The 14,451-nt window shown below is 31.8% G+C and overlaps 1 protein-coding gene and 1 pseudogene across 1 annotated transcript; one reads left to right on the top strand and one right to left on the bottom strand.

Moving 5' to 3' along the window:
• Positions 1 to 14,451, top strand: part of LOC107018183 — a 158,451-nt pseudogene that overhangs the window by 128,782 nt on the left and 15,218 nt on the right.
• On the bottom strand, positions 6,975 to 7,554 carry LOC107008020 (ethylene-responsive transcription factor ERF069-like). Its single transcript, XM_027913994.1, is given in 2 exon segments — positions 6,975 to 7,520; positions 7,522 to 7,554. Coding segments are annotated over 2 exon segments (579 nt in total).

Below are 14,451 nucleotides of genomic sequence, written 5' to 3'. Positions count from 1 at the left end.
TGACACGTTAAATTATTATTGGAGAGTCACTTCCTTCAACGTGACACATTAAATTATTATTGGAGAGTTATTATTGGATAATCACTTCTCTCAACGTGACACATTATATTATTATTGGAGCGTCACTTCCTTCAACGTGACACGTTAATTTACTATTGGAGCATCACTTCCTTCGACGCCACACACTAAAATTATTATTGGAGCGTCACTTCCTTCAACGTGACACATTAATTTACTATTGGAGCGTCACTTTCTTCAACATGACACGCTAAAATTATAATTGGATTGTCATCTCCTTCAGTATGAGATGTTATACCTGGTTTGCACTAATTATATTTGTATTTGTGTTACATTTTCCACTGACAACTTTTTTCCAGGTTTTCCAACACAGAAAGTGGACTACGTCAACCAGCACGCTGCACAACGTGAAACTTTTACTTAGTAGCAAACTGGAGCATAGTCCAAAGAGGAATATGAAACTCTTACTACGCGAGTTGAGGAACAACTTCTACCACAATCAAACCACACCTCTATCCTAAGGCATGTGCGTATTTTCGTGGGTTTAATAGTTTCAGTTTCGACTTTCGTTAAATTTCAACTCTCACCAGAGACAACTTTTTCAAATTCGAGTGAAAATACACCTAGAGGCTTGGAAGTTATGCTTATGTAAGTTATTACCTATGGGTGTGAAAGGCCCCACATTCATAAGTGAAATGTTTGCAAGGCTCTTTTCCATGCTCAACCTAGTTGCCACTCATCCTTAAGCTAAAGGTTAAATCCGCATATGAGATTTCCTTTTCAACCGATTGAGTCGAACTTCAAACAGTCTGATTCCCTAAGTTTAGGGATATGTAGGTGGGCTCAATGTTGAAGACTCGACTATACTCCAACAATTCTGTCATCACTCCATTTTTGAGCTTTTCGATCTCTCCATACTTCGACATCGAAATATCTTTTACATTGTTTTGAAATTGTGCATTAAATCAAGCGTCTTATGAACTGCTAGTGGTTTGAGTTCTCATGTAACCAGAGATAAGTAGGAAACTCAATACCGGGGTTCGGCCATAATTCTTAAAGTCCGTACCAAAAACTCTTTTTGAAGAGATGAATTAGTGGTCGGACAAAATTGGATTCGTCAATATCGTTTGATTCGGATCTTTTTCATCCATCGATTCAAACGAGGGGCAGTTGTTGACACCCAATTTTGACCACTAGTAGTTCATAAGACGCTTGATTTAATTCACAATTATTTTTCGAGCTTCATAATTTTTAAGCGATTTGGAATAATTAGTATTGTGAAATTCAAGTATTTTTTTCAAGTCATTTTAAGTATTTTTTGTTATTTATATAATTTTTAAATGATAGATATATTTATGTAATGTTATAAATATTCAAAAACCATTACAAAAAGATTTTACATTTTTAGTTAAGTGTTTTATTAATTTACTTTAGTCTAAGCTATAGTTATAATTTCGAGTTAACTAGTATGCAATTAAATTGTTTATTTTGTAATTTAATTAATTATTTCACTTTGTCAAGATTAACAATCTCATTAGTTAGTTTCTATAAATTCATCTTATTTATCATTTGACCGAAAATGAAGATAAGTATTTTGATTAGGGGGGTGACAACCGAGGCTTTTAAGAGAAGTCGCCATAGAGGCTATAAAGAGCTATTTCATATCTAAAAAGAAAAAATTCGAATTTTCCAACTAATGTCAATTTGGCAAAGTTTTAACCTTAATTGGCTATAATTTTTTATTTGAAATTTAATCATCTATTAACTTGAGTTCCAATTATTTTAAGACCAAATTTGGGTCATCTTGTCAATCCAAACCCATTCTCAGCATCTCATCTTGTCAAATAATCCATTCCAAAACATAAAATTCCAAATACCCACAGCGTACAACAATACCAAAAATCAACCCACCCGACCCGCGCGATCTTTGTCCTCTCTCGCGACTGAAACTCAGAAGAAACCCAGAAATCCCAGCAGTCACGCGATGCACCCTCTCACCTCTCTTCGTACGAGGACCTTTGGAGAGGGTGAGATGTCAAAATCTGGTGCCTCACCATTCCAATTCGTACATCAACCAATGGGAAATCCCTATCTGTTAGGGGATTTTGAAAATTTTCAAAACTCCTACATCATCTCTTCTCAGATTTTTGGAATTTTTGGGTTTCTATATAAACCCACTTCATTCACTGTTTTAAACGAGGATTTTCAGAGACCAAAGAGTACCCATAAATTTTTGGGAATTCTTGGTTCCATAGTTTAATATTTTTAAACGTTTTTGTGGTTGCTCGAGTTGAGAGAGGTGAAATCGTCTCCGACAAACTCGTCTTCCGGTTTGCTGGCCAGAACCAGGTAATCTTTTCGCTCTTTCTTTATTCTTTTCTTTCTGATGCAACGTGGAATTGTTTTTGTTTTAGTATTGTCAATTATGTTTTTTAAATTAAATGTGTTTAGTGTGATGTTTATATAAATAGCAGTAAAGTTTTTCCATGATCTTGTTCACTATGTTAAGTGAATTCTGATTGAGCTGATTAAGTTTGTTGCTCTGTTGCTGGCAGTAGTTAAGAAATATGAATATGATCACTATTGTTTCCAGGAGCATATTTACCTGGCCTGAGGTCTCTTTTGTTAACTAACATTTTTCACTTAATCTTTTATTTCTCTATTTGCTGATTCTAAAATTCAAGATTCATAGTGAATTATCTAAGTTGTGTCATTCCCCATCTATATTCTGATCTTTTATTCGCTTAAATATGTGATTGAAATTTATGATCGTATTGTTCCTTGGTTTGAATGTGAAAGAAATATGTTAGGATTGGAAATTAAGAGTCTTCTTCTGTTTCTGATGATTTCCTCCACTCTCATTGCCCTCTTTAAATGCATACAATTAAGAATACAAGTTGTGTACTCCTCCGCATCTAAGTGTTTTGTATTATAATACAAAGTTGAACTTGTTAATTCAGTAATTGCTCATCTATTGTACTGCAGGAGTGTGAAAGTCTCTCTTGTTTTGCCAAAACTTTTTCGTTAGTATGTCTGTCTTGTTGGAAATTGAATATTTATAGAAATATGGACTGCTTTATTTAGTTTACTTCTTTAAAATCTTGGTTGTTTGACAAATACTAATTAATATGGTTTGGAGTTAATCATTGTTGGTAATCTCTTACAGTTAGAGTTGAGTTGTGGTTAATGAAAACATTTGTGTGGTTGAGTGATCACCTTCTTGTTTAATTTTCAGTAATGAGGTTGAATATATAAATTAAGGTTTTCAAACATGCTTATTAAAATCATCTTACTAATCCTTTCTTCCTCATATTTGAATTTTGCATGAACTCTCTCGTTTGAGTCCAATCGGACTCTTCCTCTTGCATTTTCCTCTCCGAGTCGACTCTCCTTCACACCAAGTGAAAGGGAAGTTAATGTCATTGGGTTGAAACCCAGGTAATACGAACAGATCAGTGGCAAAAACCAGCAGCAACATCAGCTCAAAATAGCTGAAAATGAAAGTGTTTTCCGTCCAAATTGTTGAAATTTGAACAGCTGAAATAAGGCTGAATTGCAGAAGTTTCAGAGGGTTAATATGACTTCTTTTTTGGAATTTAAAGGTCTAAAAATACCACAGAAGGAACAGAAAGCATTTTGGGTCAACGGCCTAAGATCTGAGCTGCAAAAGACAACAACTTCAGCCCCCTAAAATGGTTGGGTTGGGGCTGAAATTTTCAGTTTTCGATATACTTTTTTTGTTACTTCCTTTTTATTATTTTTATTTTTGTGATTGCTAACATTTTTCTAATGTTTTATTGGCTTGGATGAATCCTAATAGGAGTTTAACATTATTTAATTTTTCCATTATCACATTCCTTTTCAAGGAGTTGGATTTGTTGACACAATTTATTTTTAGGCGACTTAAGCTTATGCAATAACTTAAGAACGATGTATGTTCTTTCATATTTATTAAAAAACTGTGAATCCATGTTTTATGCATTTGAACTAGCCACTTGGTTCAAAATCAATAACTCGAATAAATTATTAAGTCAAAAAAATATTTTCGTCGGTTTAACACCTTAAATATCTTCCTCACTTATCAAGTTAGTTGATCTGTATTTATTTTCATAAAATAATTCTATAAAGTGACCTTAAGTTTTTTCTTAAATATTAGCCAAACATTAAAATCCACCGGTCAACCGCGTCTTAGCGATTCTCAAACGTGCCTAAACCCTTCCTTAGACAATTAGTTAAACACTTACCCAAAACTCTGATTTTATTGAAAATGTCTCTTTTCAAAAAAATTCTTTTTAAATGGTTTTCTTATTTTTTCCTAAAAAATAAGTGGCGACTTCCAAATTACTTATTTTTTCAAAAACCGTTAACAAATTTCCAAAGTTGCGCAATCGGCTTTGAAATCTTTCAGTTTTCGAAATTGGGTCGTAACAATGAACTCCTGCTGGATAAAAACCAATGTTTTAGTATCTTTTTTCTGACTTTCTCGAAGTCCATTTTATTTGTCAGAATGTGCAAATCCTCATTCTACCAAGTCCCAAAGATTTTGGTATTTGAGTATTATTTTCATGTGAATACTCCAGATTCGTACTTTTCTACCTTGAAGATGGGAATGAGCGGTTGTTCCACTCTAAATGCACTGCCATTAATTGACATGACTTTGATACCAACGGCGTTGGCGTAAATAGGCATGAAAACTTTAGGAAGAAACAAAGGTTCAAAGGTTATGAGAATTGTATGCTGAAGTCTTTTCTATTTTTCAATATACAAAATCACACGAAAGTACAACTTTATATCGAATTAAAATAACAAACTATTAAGTCACTTAATGACCACTAGTTCCATTAATTAATCAAGTAATTACTAAGAAAAACACAACTAGAAAGTACTGCACCATGATTAGCGTATTTGCTAACAACTAGCCCCAGAATATAGGACACTACTAACAAACTAATTAACATTGTCATACTTTGAATAAGTATTCAATATATCATAAACCTAATATTTAAATACGTATACCAATATATCAAAATTTGAAATTTAATATGGTAAATTAAAGAAACAGCGAAGCAAATTAGGAACAAGATTAACGAGAACACTTGCTGTTTCAAAACCTTATATTGAGGCACCATATATTTCTATGAATTAATTTATTATCATTGATTAATCATGACCTTAATCATTACATAATTACTTGTCATTAACACAATTGTTCTCGATCTTTAAAAAAGGGCATGTAGATTAAGTTATTTCATTCTTCTAAATCAAAATCTCATTAATTGTTTCCTAGTTTCTGACAAGGACCTATTAAAATATAAAGTAATTAATTATACAATCCAATAGTGCAGTAATCAATTCTATAATAGAGTAATCTCAATGTGTGACTAGTTGAATTTAAGATTTATCTCTTCAGTACGTATAAATTGACTAAGTATTCATGGCATCAAAGTGAAATTCTAGAGTAGCATTAATTTGACCTTACAATGATGAAGACGTATGGCAGTGGTGATAGTAATTGGCGGCATCGGATAGAGAACCTTAGCAAAGCAAGACAATAATTTTGTAGAAAATAAGACCTTTTAATACACATTGTCCAAAAGGTATAGGGTCTTAAGCAAGTTGCAAACTCATCATTATCAACTTAATTAATTATCTAACCATTACCCATCAATTAATTGCGTATAGCTATCGAATAGTGCAAAATTTTCAACCAATTTCACCGGCCAATCATTAATGACTCGGAAAAACTATCTGGAGGGGTAAAATGATAATTTTACAAAACTTTTCAAAAATGACCTTGCTGATCATGACAAAAAAAGGTACCTACATTCCTTTATGAATTTCATATAGTTTAAAAGATGAAACTCTCAGACACAAACAGATATAAAGTAGTACAATCTAACCATATATAAGTTTTAAAATTTTTTGTAGAAACACACATGAAAACAAGAAAATGAGATCTCTTGTTCTCTTACTAATTCAATGAAAGAAAATATTCTTTTCTCATCTCTTATGTATAAGAGAAAAAAAAGGTATATTATGAAAGGACATAAAACTATTTTTTCATAAAAGACTAAAAAAGACAAAATTTATGATCACAATTTAAAAATCAATCTCAAAGTTCAAACGATGCCATATAGATCATTATTCAGAATGAAAATGTTGAGTTGATTTCAAAGAAAGACTGCTTTTGTCTATTCAACCTCATAAATATGTTTCTACTGCCAGGCCAAAATCAAGGTAAAAAGTGTGTACCATGTGAATTTGTATATATTTGTCTTATTAGGACGTCTCTATTTACTCGATCATGTTTGAAACTAATGCATGATTGTTATTACTTTTATAAGAAAAATGGTATCATCCTATCCATTTTAAGAATGAATTTACATTTAGTTAGAAGTGTACAAAATTGACCTATTGTAACTAATCTAATTTATGAAGAAAATGAGAACCAATTTATGTTTCATATAAGAAAAAATGCAATGAGTAACTCTAGTGAAATTTCTATGTCAAGCTCCTCAGGATATGTTAAGGGAGCAAAGAAGTAATAGCTTCATGTAAATAATTTAGCTTTTCAGAAAATTTTCAAATGAACTAATTAACAGAAATCTTTCAATTACTTATTTTACGATTTATGTCAAACTATATTGAACATTTTTGTTGCATTAGAAATATATTGTCTAAACATTTTTTATAACCCAAGGTTGTTTATATTGCAAAAGTAATCACTTTTACATAGTATTTTTTTAGAAAATCTTTACAAAGAATACAACAAAAACAACTCCACATCATCAATACACACATCATACTTATTCATCTGCTTCCAATTGATTAGTTCAACAACAACAAGAACATACATGGTGTAATTTCACAAAATGAGATTGGAGGAGATAAAACGATGGAAACTTGAACCAACAAAGTAACTAAACATATATGGAGTTGCATGCCTTTTGTCTTCCTTAATGGTGGATAGGGTCGCTTTCCCTCGGTGGCAGCTTAAGAATGTTTGTCAAAGCATTTGGACCTTTTATTTCAATGGCTGCCTTGTCATAAGCCAAAGCAGCTTCATCCGCAGTGGGAAAACTTCCCAACCAATGTCGTTTATTCATTCTTATATCTCGAATTTCTGCAACCCAGCTTCCCCATTTTCGTTGTCTAACTCCCCTGTACTTCTTTACATTGTCTTGGTGCGGTTTTGTATCAATTTTATCTTTGGAGGATACCATCTTTGAAGTGACCTTGGTCTTTCCATTTTTTATAATAATTTCTTTGCAAATCCTTTTTTGTCGTTTGAACTTCTCTCCTTGATGATTTTCCTCCTCATCACTAGATGAATCTGTGGCGTCATTGTCCGTTATGTAAATACGTACAACACGTGGCCAGACCATAGAACAATCGCCCATTAGATTGGTTTTTTTTCCTCTGACAACTTTTGAGGGTTTTTTGACTACCTCGTTTTCGTGAAGCTCATCTTTGGAAGCCATTGCTTCAGGAAAGAGAACAAACAAAAAAGCACAATAAGTCCTTTAAACTAGGCATGTTTATATGCTTCATCAATAATCAAATTATTTTTATATATGTACTCTACATGTAAACTTCATTATATAATTTTGACCTAGCACATAAAGTTTCAGACTTTGTTCATTATTATCAACTCAATTAATTACCTGTATATTACCCGCCAATTAATTAAATATAGTTATCGAATAGTTCAAAATTCTCAACCAACTTCCTCGACCAATCATAAATAATCTATGTCTCATGAAAGGATGTCCTTGAAAATAAATTCATGTCCAAGTGACTCTAGCACTTTATACTTTTTAGAAGTTATATGGTAGGTTAGGTGATTATAGATCTTTCACCACAAATATATTAATTAGACTTCTATCACCTTACCTTTACCCTCAAAGACCCATTTATTCAACATTCATGACTACAAGCCTTACTTTAAAGCTTACAATCATCAATTACCCCGAGATTATGAGGCATTCTAATCACATTATTTATTACCGTGTGAATCTAGTCATAATTCAGCAAAAGGTTCAACTTTTATTCTTTACAAGTCAAGATCTATCATACATAATAAAGTCTATTTTAATTCATGTTTATATTATTCCCAATCTTGAACCATTACTACACATGACATTAATTTTAGAAGATCAATTCTAATTCTTAAATTTCACCTTTCCTGGCATAAACTCCCAAAATATAAAATTCATCAAATAGGCTAGGTTTTACCATTTAAATCACATAAATTCATCATAATATCATAATCAAATGTCAATTTAATCATATTAAGTATCATCAACTTTATTGGAATAAAAAATTAACACTACCACAATGTAGGAAGAAACCCTAGCTAGAATTGCGTTTTGACTTCGCAATTGGGGGAAAACTTTGGGGATCTATGGGTGGACGAACCATAGATGAATACGATAACATACCTTAATTCGAATTCCTAACACAAGATTGAAACAATTGAGGAAATCTGCCAGTGTTAGTTCTCTTGTTCTTCACTTCTGGAGAGTGAATTATTTTGATAGAATTTGAGCTCGTTTTGAGGTCTTGGAAGAATGATTTAGTTCACTTAGTTTAGGGGTCTATTATCATATATAGTATTTTAGTAAAAAACTAACCGACCTCCCTTAACCCCTAACTAATTGTCAATTAATCCCTAAGCCCTCAACTTAAAAAGTAAACTCTAAATGTGAACCTCCATCCACGGACTGTGGATGGGTCTATGGATCGTGCTGCACCCTTGTGGGTGGTGAAATGAGGCTATAAATTGCAGAAAAGTGCAGGACATGTCCTATGACCCCAATCCACGGGGCGTGGGTCCATATATTAGTCAAAGATGCCTACTTTTTGACAACTTTTGGGGTTGTTCCAAGGGTCCTCCTCAAGGACCCCTTGGGTAGTCCATGGTGGTCATACCTTGGCGTCCTAACCCCAAACCCTCATTCTAAATAGGGGAATCATTGTTGCGATTTTAACAATCATACAAACCTCTAAAACTCTAGAACAAGGCTTTAGAACTTTCTAGTAGTGGGTGAGTCGCTGAACGGTTCCACGATGCAGTCGCCCAAAGTTACAGATTTGAAGATACTGAAGGTCAAAGATAAAAGGCGATGGAATTGACCAAAGGACTGATTACAGAGTGGATCGACGATCCCAATATATTGCGCCGAATCATCTTTCACAACATATTTTTGGCGACCATAAATACGTCTTTTAGTATTTAGTTTAGTATCAATTGATCTATCGTTCAATCTAGGTTTCAATCTAGAATAAAAATTATCAGCTTGGAAGTTCAGAATGGAGTTTCAAGACAATATATTCCTTAACTTTAAAGATTTGAACATTGCCATTTTTGAGAAATTAGAAATGGGTGTTGAAGATTCGTCAAATTAGACCTTTTTAAAGATAAAATAAATCTTACCCACTTGATGGAAACACAATTTGGTAACAACTTCTATCTTTTAATGAAATTTAGCTAAACCTCCAATTCTTGGGTGTGATTATGTAATTATGGATTGATTTAGCTTCTGGGTATTGTTGATTGATAGTTTTATGGCCTTACAAGAAGTTTTTGTCCTTACACATAAGAGATCTTCGTTTTTAAATAGAAGGGATTTAAAATGGTCATTTTCTTCTATTCAAATTGTAATAGCGTGAGAGATCTGAGTTTCCAAATTTTTACGCTCACCGACTTGAATTATATATCCTTAAAAAGAACTAGAAAACCATTTCTCTTAAACTCACTTAAAATATTAGATTTTTCTTTAGTTAAGTTGTTTATCTAGAGTATCAAATATAAAATTTTTCACGTGATAAGGATGTCATAAAACCATCAATGAATTTCTTATAGTTCAATAGATAAATCTTCAAAAAAAAGATCAAACTTAAAGTAGTTGAATCTATACATATGTTTGTTTTAAAATGTGTTTGTAGAAACAAACAGAGAAACAAGGAAATGAGATCTCTTCATCTACTTACAATTTGAATTTTAAAAAATATCATTTTCAGATCTCTTATGTATAAAAGTGAATATTTCCGCCACAGAAATTCATATGTCACACATAGATAACTCCACAAATGTAACTTGTGGTCCAGAAAAGTTAAAAAAAAACTCAGATTTGAGCATACCTTGAAATAAAATCAAAAGCTCTCATTACTGATCTTTTCTCTTTTCTTTAAATTTTTTGCATTTGATGGTCATTTATATAATTTAAAACTTAGTAATCGATGCTATATAGAAATGGTAAGAAATTAAAATGCAAATAGTTATACTTTTATATTCGACTTTTTTTTTCACTTGTCATTCTTATCCATTATCATATATGTGTACTAAAAAAAAAGAAATCAACATTAATAATTCATTAGATAGTCATAAATGTGTAACTGATATTTTAAAAAAGACTCATCTATGTTATCCGTTAAAAATTTGGCTCATCTATGTCATTTTCATTTGAACAGATGCAAAACTATTTTTTACACATTGTCAATTATGATTCAGCCATGTCATTGATTAAATTATGCTTTTTAAGAACAATGAATAAAATATGTTATTTAACATTGAGAAAAGATTCGTCTATGTCATCCGTTAATAGTTTGGATCATCTATGTCATTTCATTTAAGAAATAATCACATGGATGAGCCTTTTCTCAATACAAATAACATAAATGAGCTAAACTTTTGTCGTATGACATAAATAAGTCTTATCTGGAAGTGTGATAAGCCAAAGAAGCTTTTAAAGCAGTGTCAAATATTCCCAACCAAAGCCGAGTTCTCTTTCTTGTATCTCGAATCTCTTCTGCCCACTTGCCTCATTTTCATCATCTAACCCTCCTGTACTTATTCACAACTTCTTGCATCAAATTTGAATCTTTCTTCTCTTTGTACCTCTTCTTTTAATTGACCTTGGTCCTTCCTTTTTCGATGACGATTTCCGTTACACGCGTCCTTTCATGTCCCTCAGACTTCTCTTCTTCATCCATATCCTCCCGTCACTAGGCGAGTCTGTTGTATCATGGTCCGGCAAGTGAATATGCACAAGATGCGTAAAGGCTTGAAAAATTTTTCCCACCTGATTGCTGGATTTTTCAACTACGTCAATTGCTGAGGGTTTTACGGCTCCATCTTTTACCTAAGCTCTTCCTTGGAGGACATTGCTTCATGAAATGGAAAAAAAGGTGCATCAGACTGAATATGCATACACTTCATATATGATTAGAAATTTTTTTATCAATATGAGGTGATCGTACCCTATATCTCTTCAGAAATTTTAGAAGAAAATTCAAAAAAAAAACTGCTCACTCTAAGAAAATTGTAGTGCCTCTTAATTCAATGGCTGCCTTACCATAAACCAAAGCAACTTCTTCAGCAGTGTCAAAAGTGCCAAACCAAAGTCTAGTTTTGTTTTTTGTGTCTAGGATTTCTGCTGCCCATTTTCCCCATCTCCTTTGTCTAACTCCTTGTACTTTTTCGTATTTTCTTGGAATAAGTTTATATATTTCTTCTCTTTGGACACTCCCTTTGTCCCAATTTATGATCACAATTTTAAAAGTCTATCTCGAAGTTCATGCTTTACCATATAAATCATTGTTAAGAATAAAAATGTTAAGGTGATTTCAATGAATAATCTGTTTTGATCTATTCAACCTAATGAATTTGTTTCTATTGACACGCCAAAATAAAGCCCAAAAATTTGTACCGTGTGATCATATTTGTCATATGAGGACGTCTTTATTTACTTGATCATGTTTGAAACTAAAGCTTAATTATTGATAATTTAAAAAGAAAATGGTATCACCTTAATCCATTTTAAGAAAGAATTTACATTTAGTGAGAACTGTACAAATTTAACCTAAACATTCAACTAATCTTTAATGAAGAAAATGAGTAACAATCTATGTTTGATAAAAAAAACAACATATTAAATAATTTTGATCAAATTTCTATTTCAAGCTCCTCATGATATGTTAAGGGAGCAAAGAAGTAGTTGCTTCATATAAATAATTTTGCTTTTCATAAAAAATTTCAGTGAAATTACTTAGAAAAAATCTTCAATCACTTATTTTCCGAAATATGTTGAAATATAAAGAACATTTCTGTTACATTAGAAATATATTGTCTACACTTTTTTAAAAACCCAAGATATATCTAGAAAAGGTAGCATTTTTTAGATAATGTTCTTTTAGAAAATCTTTACAAGTAAAAACGACAAAAACAACTCTGTGTCATCAATACATAAATAATAGATATTCATGCTCTTTCAACTAATTAGTTTAACTATAACAATACTATATACGGTGTAATTCCGCAAATAGATTTGGAGAGGATAATAAAATATACACGAACTTTTCTTTTTATTTAGTGAAAAAAGATTGTTTCCAATGACCCATGATTCAAAAAATAAAAGTTACTAGGAAAAAAAGAAATTTCCATAAGAAAAAAAATTGTTGTTTAAATTAAAATACAGATCAAGATAAAGCAACAAATAATAAATTTATATGTGATTACTAAATACTTCTGCCAATAAGGAAAGAAGATATGGGGCTAGCCCCTGGCCTCTCCCCCCAAAAGAAACTTTTTTACTTACAGTCATGTCTTTCAACTACTAAAGTTCAGCTTTTGAACTCATGATTTCAAAGGTGAAATGGATAAATCTATGGAAAGTTGAACCAATAAAGTACCTATACATATATGGAGTTGCATGCCTATTGTCTTCTGAGTAGTGGATATGGTTTCTTTCCTTGGTTGTAGCTCGAGAATATTTATCAAAGCATTAACACCTTTTATTTTAATGGTTATCTTGTTATAAACTAAAGCAGCTTCATCCACAGTATCCAAACTTCCAAACCGACATAGTTTATTCGTTCTTACATCTCGAATCTCTATACCCATATTCCCCATTTTCGTTGTCTAACTCCCCCGTAGTTCTTTACCTTTTCTTGGTGTAGTTTTGTATCTATTTTTCTCTTAGGGCGATATCGTCTTTGAAGTGACCTTGGTCTTTTCATTATTAATATAATTTCTTTAAAAGTTCTTTTATGTCGTTTGGACTTCTCCCCTTAGAGATTTTTCTCCTCATCACTAAATGAGTTTGTGGTGTCATTGTCCGTTATTTAAATATGTACAACATGTGGCAAGACAAGCTACCACCAAACATTCGCCTATTAACTTGTTCTTTTTCTCTGAAAGCTTAATTTTGAGGGTTTATTTACCACCTCATTTTCGTGAAGCTCATCTTTAAAAGTCATTGTTTCATGAAAGAGAACAAACAAAAAAAATACATTAAATTAGGCATGTATATACACTTCATTAATAATCAAATTATTTTTATTTATATACTCTCTCTGCCAACTTCATTATCTGATTTGGACCTAACACAAAGTTTAAGAAAATAAACAAACTTAAATTCAAACTGTCATCTCCGAAATTCCATATTAGGGTTGTGACTTTTCCAAAAGGTTGTGCCTTTTTTGATGAGTTGTGACTTTTCTGAAGGGTTGTGATTTTTTTAAAGGGTTGTGACTTTTCGATTTGTTGTGCCTTTTTCGTTGAGTAGTAACTTTTTTGAAAGGTTGTAACTTTTACAATAAGGAACAATTAACACTTATGTATACTACTATTTTTGTAGCTATAAATAGAGTGTTCCATCTCACTTTTAAAGTACGATTTTTGAAAGTATATTGTTTTTCTTTTTTAAAATGTAAGGGTTATTTGGAACAGTTGATTAAGTGACATTTTCAATAAAATTCAAGGTACCACATAAGAAAGAGTGGGTGAACAATTGTAGCAAATAATCCATAAATTCACACAATTATTTTTTTCTAACAATTTCCATGAGTTACCAGTGACAAAAAGTTGTACAAAATTAAAAAATGATAAAAAAAAATATGAAAAATTTCACACGATTTGGGTAATATATTTCTTCTTTGGTTTTTTATTTTTTATATTATATACCCTCAAGTGAAGCAGTTTCTTTCTGATTTTGCTAAAAGAACGGGCATCAACGTTGCCCATTGAATCATTAGTTTGATGTTAGATCCACTATTTTAAAAATAATTTTTCATTCATACTTATAACTAGGTATAATTACCCGTGCTTCGCACGAGATAGAACTATGTTATTAAGCTCACATTGATCATTCGGTAATATTTAGATTTTCGATATAGACACTACATTGTCAAGATCATTTTATATGGAAATAGTTGGTCAAAAGTAATGAAACTTTCTAAATTTTAAGAACTTATAATGAAAAACATCAGACGTTAAAGAAGAGACCAAAAAGCCACAAACAACAACACTCTCTAGTAAAGTGGAGCATCACGTCCACGCAAGAACATAATTCACTAATTCAAATGGAGGACCTTCGGCTCCTTTCTTATGATCCTAAAATTATAGTATCATAAATTTTTTTCCTCATCGTC

This window comes from Solanum pennellii, chromosome 1 (genome assembly GCF_001406875.1).
Source record: "Solanum pennellii chromosome 1, SPENNV200".
NCBI classification, from domain to species: Eukaryota; Viridiplantae; Streptophyta; class Magnoliopsida; order Solanales; family Solanaceae; genus Solanum; species Solanum pennellii.
This window is presented reverse-complemented; position numbering and strand designations above follow the sequence as displayed.